Genomic DNA, 10,000 nt, shown 5'->3' with positions numbered 1-10,000 from the left:
CTGAGTGAGTGAGTGAGTGAGTGAGTGAATGAGTGAGAGAGGGGGGAAGGTATTTTGTTAGTAAATTCAGCAGCACACAGGGGACCAACGTCTCATTTGCGAGAACCTTCTTCATTTTCCACAAATCCCATCATTGTTGTCGTCGTCGCCGTCGACGTCGTCATTGTTCCGTTTCAGGATGTCGACCTCGTCTCGCGTTCTCTCTCCTGCCGCCCCCCTGGCACAGGCAGACAGCCCCCAACCCCGACCAACCACGACTCCTGGCGGAGGAAGAGGAGGATGGAGGTTGGTAGGTCGCAGGGGTAGAGAGAGGTGGTGGAGGAGACGGTTGTGGCTGGAGGGAGGGGGGATGGGTGGGACGAGGGAGGGGTGGGTGGGAGGGATGGGAGGGAGGGAGGGAAGGAAGGAGGAATTATGGGAAAAAGAAAAGCCGTGTTGGTGGATATAGGGTCGGTCGACCCCCGGAAGACATTTATTGGTTCCCAGAGGCTTAGAGTCGTTTCGTCGGAACGGCGGCGGGAGGTTGAATTAGAGAGAGAGAGAGAGAGAGAGAGAGAGAGAGAGAGAGAGAGAGAGAGAGAGAGAGAGAGAGAGAGAGAGAGAGAGAGAGAGAGAGAGAGAGAGAGAGAGAAGAGGTAGCGTTGGGGCAGTACGGTGTAGGAAGAGCAAGTAATTGAAGCAGAGAGAGAGGGAGAGAGACAGGTAGATAGATAGATAGATAGATATAGATAGATAGAGATAGAGATATATAGTGTTATGCCTTCCCGCAAGGATATAATAAAATATGTCTAGGAGGGGTTCGTACTTTGTGGCCTTGATGTGGTTAAGGCAAATACAAACGGAAGTTAACATAAATAACTAATTTAATTTATAACAAAAAATCAACAAAACAAATATAATAACTTTAGAACAACAAAATTAAGCAATATACAATTAATTCCTCAACCTAAACCGAAACCAAGTCATGAGATTACAGTTACGTGGGTACACAACGGATTTAGAGCGAAAGCGATGGGGAGGGAAGTTACGCCTCGATAGCCAACGAAAATTGTCCGCTTAGAAGCCGGCGGAATGTAATATATATAGTGTTGGCGAGGACGGGAGGAAGGGGAAGGATGAGCCGGACAGAACTAGTTTAAGTCTGTCGGACGAGTAAGGAGTAGAAACGACCACACGTATACAAGCAATTTACAGTACATACATAATTATCCAACAAGTACAGAGTATTATATATATACAGACATTTTAAATACATGGAGGATGGTGGGCCATCACAATAGGTAGATAGACAGATAGATGTATAGATAGAGATAGATAGATAGATAGAGAGGGAGAGAGAGAGAGAGAGAGAGATGCCAACTAATTGAACAAGTGATTGACGCACGTACGGACGAACGGAGAGAAATGCGGGATTCGAACCTACAAGTGAGCAAATATGATACTAGTGCACAGGCGGGATTCAAACTCACAACTAAACAACTACACAAAAAACAGTCACTGCTGGTAATTGGAGAGGAGTGCGGGATTCGAACCCACATCTTACCATTTCTTAGGTTTTTACTTCGGGACTCGTCACATGACGGTCTCGAAGTCACTCTGAACTTCGACGAACTCTCACCTTTGAACGCGTGCAGAAGAGGATGATGATGATGAGGAGGAGGAGGAAGAGGAGGAGGAGGAAGAGGAGGAGGAGGAAGAGGAGGAGGAGGAGGAGGAGGAGGAGAGGTAATAAGCCCTCGCCAGAGCCCGGTTGTGTTATTTTTTACCCCTTCCTTTCTCTCCTCCTCCTCCTCCTCCTCCTCCTCTTCCTCTTTCCTTTCCCTTTCTTTCCTCTTCTGTTCCGTGCGCCATCTTTCACTTTCCAATTTCCTTCTACTCCCTCTTCTCTTCCCTCTTCTCTTCCTTATCCCTCCCTAGTCCCTTTTTTCTTCTTCTTCAACCTCCTCCTTTCCTTGCCCTTCTACTCGTATTTTCTCCCTCTGCTCCCCCCCTCTATCCCTCTTTCTCTCCCTTTCATTCTTCTCCCTCATCTCTCCCTCACTCCCTCTTCCTTTTTTAGAGTTACCCATGGCTCAACTACTGTCCATCCACCGTTTCCCCTTCCTCCCGTTGCTTCCACTCCTCCTCCTTCCCTATCCTCCCACTCCTCCTCCTCCATCCTCTTCCTTCCTCCCCCGTTCCTCCTTTCCCCTCCCCTCCTGCTCCTCCATCCTCCCCCTTCCTCCCCACTTTCTCCTTTCCCCTTCCACTCCTCCCTCCTCTCCCTCCTCCTCCTCCACCCTCCCCTTCTCCTTCCTCCCTTCCCCTTCCCCTCCCTCCTCCCTCCTGCACCCTCCTCCATCCTCCTCCCTCTTAACCCCTCCTCCCTCCTATACCCTCCCCAATCCTTCTCCCTCCCACTCCTCCCTCTAATTCATCCCTCCTTCCCCTCCCCCTTCCTCCCATTCCCTCCGCTCCCTTCTCCCTCCTCCATCCTCCCCTTCTCCTCCCACCCCATCCCTCCTCCCTTCTATCTCTCCCTCCTCCTCCCCCACGCCCTCCTCCTTCCTTCCTTTTCTTCCTCACACCCCTCCTCCCCTTCTTCCCTTCCCCTTCTCCCCTTCCCCTCCTCCCCACCCCTCTCCCTCCTCCCCACCCTTCTTCCTCTCCCAGCCCTCTCCCTCTCCCATCCCTCTCCTTGCCTCACCCTAGTCCCTCCTCCTCTCTCCTCCATGTTCGAGTACTTCGCAGATCTGCATTGTCTCAGGGCTCTTCTTTCTTCTCCTCCAGTGACTCTCCACACTAAACTCTTACTTCAGCCTGATTCCCTCTCCCATGGTGTTCCCGTCCACTGTACTCGCTCTCCATGTCGAAGCTTGATAGGTGTCATCGCTCATTTCCCGTGTCGTGCCTCCCTCTCCCTCCGCTTCTCCTTCACACTTTTTCCGTCCACAGCCAAACGCGCTTCCTCGGCCGAGAAGGCCGGTGCCACGTGCCCTTGTGCTCGGCGTGGACCTACTTGTCCAGATATTTCTTTATTTATTCTTTATTTCCTTTCTTTTCTTTTTCTTTTTTCTTACTGTCTGTCTTCCTTTTTTCCCCTTATTCCTTTCTTTTCTTTTCTCTCATTTCATTCTTTTTCTCATTTCGTTTTTCTTTTTTCTTTTTCTTTCTCTTTATTTCTTTCTTTACATCTTTCTTTTTGTCATTCTTATTTTTTGTTCTTTATTATCTATTTTCTTTCTTTTTTTTTCTTTCTTGCATTTTTGCTCATGTCACCCCCACCCCCTCCGCATGGAGTATTGATTGCACAATTTTTATACAGCCAATATTCCAGGAACTTGAGTGACACCCCTACAGACCAGAGTCACTTAGCATTCCTTTATGATTGGGGACTCATCTAAAAAAAAGAAAAAGAAAAAGAAAAAAAAGATCTGTCCCTTTTGTGCCCCAACCCTCCTTGAATCTCCTTGATCACCCCTTTGGTGCGATGTTGTCCCCCCCCAGAGCATAGAAGCCCTGGTTATTTGTGACACAATACAACCTGTTTGCAACCTGTTGACAACCTGTGAAACAGATCTGATAATACATGAGTTGGCGGGGGAGGAGGAAGAGGAGGATATGACAACGGCTGCGGCAGCGGAGAAAGAGGAGGAGAAGTGACTGACTGTGGCAGCAGAGGAAGAAGAGGAGGTAGATAGATAGAGAGGGAAAGGAGGGTACGAAATAGTTTGTGTCAAGAGGAAAAGAAGGGTTAAAGAAAAAAGAGGGAGGAATGAGGAGGCCAAGGAAAAAGAGGAGGAGAAGGAAAAGGAGGAGAAAAAGGAGGAGGAGAAGGAGAAGAGGGAAGAAGAAGAAGAGGAGGAGGAGGAGGAGGAGGAGGAGGAGGTGGAAGCATACATATATTCTTGTGCTTGTAGCGAGCGCTACTCAGGCAGACTACGTGGTCGGGTGATCGAAAGTGGTGAGAAATGAATGTCTCAATCCGTTCTATCTTTATTGTTTTTTTGTTTTTTTAATCTTTAAGGCTATCGACCTATAATGAGGTCATTAAGCCTGGTCTTTATTGTATAAGTGACATGGCTTATATAGTACTCCGGGATCACGTGACAGTCCGATCGGCCAATCAGCGATCGCCTCGTGACCTCGGCTGCCGTCCCGGTGCGTCCCTAACAATCGTCGTTGAGATCGGCGAGGTGACTTGTTCCAGTAGCCAATTATCTGTTAGCCTGCGTGGCAAAGCGGTCGTTTGTGGTGTGGACGCCACAATATTCCCCCCTCAGCGAGAATGTTCCGTTGCGTACGAGAGGGGACGGCCCGCCCTGGAGAATCATACCGGAGGTGGGTCGTTGTCTTTTAGGTACACTGGCTCGAGGCAGTCGATGGAGACACACTCGTTGCTGCATAATGCATAGCAGGAACGCTTCCTCCTTTCTCTGGACAACTTCGTAGGGGCTGGAGTAGGGTGGGGTGAGGGGTGGCGTGTGAGCGTCAGTGCGGAGAAAGACATACTTTGATGTGTGTAGATCTCGGGGGACGTATTGGTGCTCTGGCGCCTTTTAAATTTGTTTGCACGGAGCGAATTCTTTGACGATACTTCGTAGGCGGCTGATGTCGTTGTTCCTAGGAACGTCAGGGAAGAATTCGCCGGGTACCACGAGGGTTTCGCCGAAAACAATCTCGGCAGGGGAAACGTCGAGGCCCTCTTTCGGGGTAGTACGAAGACCGAGGAGGACCCAGGGTAGCTGAGAGTCCCAGGTCGCGTTGTTACAGCGTGGTATCAGGGCCGCTTTGGGAGTTCTGTGGAACCGCTCCACCATGCCGTTAGCCTCCGGGTTGTATGCTGTGGTGTGGTGGAATGAGGTACCCAATAGCTGTCCCAGGGATGTCCATAACTGCGACATGAAGATGGTGCCGCGGGCGGATGTGATGTGTTCTGGAATGCCGAATCTGGAAATACATCCGGAAAGCAGGGCTCCTGTGCAGGAGCTGGAAGTGGCGTTGGGCATTGGGATGGATTCAGACCATCTAGTAGAGCGGTCTGTGATGGTGAAGAGGAAACGGTGTCCAACTGACGGAGGGAGGGGGCCTACTACGTCCACGTGGATATGAGCGAAACGTCTTTGTGGTTGGTGAAAGGGCCCGGGGCCCATCTCCGCGTGTCGAAGGACTTTAGATTTCTGGCAGGATGTGCAGGATCGATTCCAGTTCCCCGCATCGCGGGATATGCCGTGCTACACGACCTTTTGTGACATCAGCCGTGCAGTTGGTCGTTGTGAAGTATGTGACAGGTCGTGGAAGAGGCCGAAGACGTGACGGCGAAGGGATGCTGGTATCCATGGGCCAATGGACCGCCGACCCGGCTTCAAAAATTGACCTCATCATTTACTATAAGACAAGAAGGACATTCAACTTAGTCGTAAAGAACAGCTGCCTCCATAAGACAAGTGAAATGCAAGAGGTGAACGTCGTGTACCAGCACACATGTTCCAGTGGTGACTGCGGGCGCCTAAATTCTCGGTACATTGGCGTCACCACTACAACACTGTCAAAGAGGATTTCAGCACATCTGCAGGACGGCGCCATAAAAAGACACTACCTATATGAGCATGAACTCGCACATAAGAGGCACCATATGGAAGGCATCACCACCATCACTGAAAGAAATAACGACACCAGAAGACTAAAGATGATAGAAGCGGTGCTAATTTACAATAAAAAACCCGCTATCAATATCCAACAGCAGTCTGAAAAGTCGTTACCAACCAGAAGACAGAGAATGCATCCCGCGCGCTGATTGGCGGGCGGACGTTTCTGCTCTCCGCTCTCCGCCGATATATACCAACATACGGCCAAACCGAGTTATTCTTTGTCAACAATTTGACCAATCAACACTTCCTGAAGATGGCCAGTTAAGGCCGAAAGACGTCTAGAGGAAAATATCATGGACTTCAGTACCCTATTAAGAAATCTGCATCCAGACGACCGCACATTGGTGCGTAACATAGAAAAGAAATTCTATAAACAGAATAATGCTATCACAGCTGTTGACTTTAACAACGCATGTATATATATATATATATATATATATATATATACATATATATACATATATATATATATATATATATATATATACATATATATATGTGTGTGTGTTTACATTTACGTATATATGTATATATACATATATATATAGATATATATATAAAATGAATATATATATATACAGTATATATATATATATGTGTATATATATATATATATATATATGTATATATATATATATATATATATATATACATATATGTATATATATAAATGAATATATATATATATATTATATATATATATATACATGTCTATATACATGTATATATACGTATATATATATATATATATATATATACTCGTATATGTATATATATATATATATATATATATATATATAAATCTGTATTCAGTTTAATTTTTCTTAGACCTTATACATATGTTGCCCGGAATTTTTGGATAATGAGCTGAGGGAAATATTTAAAATATTTTCCAAGTTAAAGTATTCAAAACATTTAGTAGACACTTCTCTAAAAATGGCTCACAAATCTTTCCATAATACTTTACACGAAAGAAAAGTATTTTGCAAAAAGAACCTTCTGGTTCTTCGTGACAATGAGAAATTAGTTGGACTACCTAATATTCTTAAACAATTCAATATCTACTTGGTATTCAAAAACAACAATACCATAAAAGATAAGATAATTAAAAATTCACCTGGTGTAAATGAGGGTTGTGTTTAGTCAATGCCTTACCTTCAGTGTAACAAATTTTATATTGGCCAAACTGGCAAAGACCTAAAAACAAGGATCATTTAATCAACACAAGTATAGTGTAACAAGTAGGCAAATATCCAGTAAAATTTTTGTACATGTAAGAGACTATAAAACCATTCTATTGACTGGGATAATTCAAAGAAAATTAATTCTTGTAGGTCCTCATTAGAAAGAAATATTATTGAATCCAGTCATATTAAGCACACCTTTGATCACAATATCAATTTAAGTTTAGGCTTGTACAAATTTGATGACTTTATTACTAAGAAAATTGTAGAATATTCTCCAAGTGTTACCAGGCCTGTGGGGTGGTAACGTCATATGTGATCAAATGTCCATAAGTGAAAACATTTCTCGACCTGGTAATGGAGTATCTTGTGTGACCTTACCATGTTCCCTACCTTGTCTATTACTTTATGTATATATATGCATCTATGTCTTTGTTACTTTGTATTCCCTGAAGATGTCTTAAATAGACGAAAACGTTCGGACTAAGTTTCTTATTTTCCAATGTCATATCTGCATATATATATAGACATATATTTTTATATATATATATATATATATATATATATATATATATATATATATGTGTGTGTGTGTGTGTGTGTGTGTGTGTGTGTATGAAAGCAAACAACACACACTCAAACTGCATAGAATCTGATAAATCGTGAAACTGTAGATAAATTAATTGGTGAATGAGTGAATAACTACATCAGTGAATAATTTATTTATTTAGATTTATCCACCAGCAGGAGGGAAGTATGAGAAAAAGAGGGGCCCCTATTGGACACAAGAGGAAGGGGAGGGAAAGAGAAGGAAATGAAGAGGGAGGGGAGGAAAGAGAAAGGGGAGGGGGAGGTTTGATAGAGAGACAAAAATTGGGATACAAACGAAGGAAGGGGATGTTGGAGAATCCCAAGATAGATAGATAGATAGATAGGTAGATAGGTAGAGAGAGAGAGAGAGAGAGAGAGAGAGAGAGAGAGAGAGAGAGAGAGAGAGAGAGAGAGAGAGAGAGAGAGAGAGAGAGAGAGAGAGAGAGAGAGAGAGAGAATATAAGAGTTAGAGAGAGATAGCCCTGGGAGGGGAAAAAGGCTGGGGAAGGGTAGTGAGAGGAAGCGGAGGAGTACGAGGTGGACGAAAACGAGGAGGTGGAGGAGGATGTAGTGGAGGAGAGAGTGACTGAGGTGGAGGAGGAGGAAGGGGGAAAGGGAGACTGAAAGTAGGTGGATTATGGTCAGGAGAAGTTGTGGAGTAACAAGAAGGAAAAAAGAAGGTGAGGAACCTACTACGCCAGGAGGCGCTGAGTAGCGGAGGCCAAAACAGTCACCTTTGCCCTATGTACGCGCTTTTAGAACTATTGGGGCAGGTAACTACATTCACTACTGGGAATCGGAGAGGAGTGCGGGACTTGAATCCATAACTAAGCGAATGCGAGACCAGCATGCTTGCGAGTATGCTAAATGAGGGTGAGAGAGGTGTAACTCACTCGGAAAGGAGAGGTGAAGCCCAGAGGAAGAGGAGGAGGAGGAGGAAGTGGGCGGAAAAAGGTGCACGAAGGAATTAAAAGAACATAAAATCGCCAAAATGTCATAGATGGGAGAAAAAGTCACATACCAAATCATAACATTGGTGAAGAAATGGTAACTTAGCTTAAGACTTTTTTTGTGACTTTTTCTCTTGTCCTTTTTGTCCTGGATTAAAAAAAAGTTGTGACCTTTTTCCCTTTGACCTTTTTTTTCACAGGATTTGGAAGAGGAGGAGGAGGACGAATGGAAGATGGTGTAGGCAGAGGATCTTTTATGCGTTTTAGAGGGGAAGAGGTGAAAAAAATAAACCCGTTGAATATTCCATTCCCCTGACTATCCCCCTAGTCTCCCCTCTGCTTCCCCTCTTTTTCCTCTCCATTCCCTTTTTCCCGCCTTCCCCTTTCTCCCCTCTTCTATCTTCTCTGTTCAACTCTTATCTATTCTTTGCTTTCTTTTCTCTATCTCATAAATTCCTCCTTGTTCTTTTTTAATAGAAATAGTTAAAGTAGGCGTATGGCGTCTGTTTCGAGATTAAAGAAAAACCTAGAGCTAAATAACATTGAGGTGTTCCTCTCTTATCTTCCACGCCACAATAGATAAATGAATGAGTAGAATAAATAGATGAATAAATGCATACACACACACACACACACACACACACACACACACACACACACACACACACACACACACACACAAATATATATATATATATATATATATATACATATATATATATATATATATAGATAGATAAATGCATATATATATATATACATATATATAGATAAATGCATATATATATAGAGAAATGCATATATATATATATATACATATATATATATATATATATATATATATATATATATATATATATATATATTCATCAGAGAGACTACAGATTCAGATTTTGTGGACAATATATACCACCGTTCTGGCTCATCTTGCCGGCCGTCTGGGAATGGAGCCCGCTGATTGGCTGGTGGTTCCCGATCTCTTGCGAGCTAGCGCGGCTAAGGTCATTCTCGCTGCGGGTCGCGCCAGGCTAACATGTCCTTCCCGGTGATTGGTGACTGGGCTCGTTGTGTGATTGGTGACTGGGCTCGTTGTATGGTTTTTCTTAATATTTTTCCCAGTCCTTGGTGGAGAACCTCGACGGTATTCCAGTTGGGGATATGTCCGTGTGTATCTACGTGCACCACCAAAGAGTTAGAAGTTTTGTGGTGGTGTAGATCACTCTTGTGTTCGTACACTCTTTTTCCATGCCACGCGATGAATCTCCGTAGTACGTGGCCGAACATCCTCCGCATGGAATTTTGTATACAATGCTGTTCTGGTTTATGATATTCTTGTTCTCATTCTTACTCACTATGTCTCCCCAACTGGAATACCGTCGAGGTTCTCCACCAAGGACTGAGAAAGAGATAGAAAAACCATACAAGCCGCACACATCACAACGAGCCCAGTCACCAATCACCGGGAAGGACATGTTAGCCTGGCGCGACCCGCAGCGAGAATGACCTTAGCCGCGCTAGCTCGCAAGAGATCGGCACCCACTAGCCAATCAGTGGGCTTCATTCCCAGACGACCAGCAAGATGAGCCAGAACGGGGATATATATTGTCCACAAAATCTGATAGTCTGTAGTATCTCTGAGGAAGAC

The 10,000-nt window shown here is 44.4% G+C and overlaps 1 protein-coding gene across 1 annotated transcript; it reads right to left on the bottom strand.

Moving 5' to 3' along the window:
- Positions 1-4,538: 4,538 nt before the first annotated feature.
- Positions 4,539-4,988, bottom strand: LOC143017980 (uncharacterized). Its single transcript, XM_076173018.1, has one exon. It carries the CDS (start codon positions 4,986-4,988, stop codon positions 4,539-4,541), a length of 450 nt encoding a protein of 149 aa, XP_076029133.1.
- Positions 4,989-10,000: the final 5,012 nt, after the last annotated feature.

This window comes from Oratosquilla oratoria, chromosome 33 (genome assembly GCF_046742065.1).
Source record: "Oratosquilla oratoria isolate Oo_2021 chromosome 33, ASM4674206v1, whole genome shotgun sequence".
In the NCBI taxonomy this organism is placed as follows: Eukaryota; Metazoa; Arthropoda; class Malacostraca; order Stomatopoda; family Squillidae; genus Oratosquilla; species Oratosquilla oratoria.
Note: the sequence above shows the minus strand (reverse complement) of the source record. Positions and strands in the feature narration are given on the sequence as shown.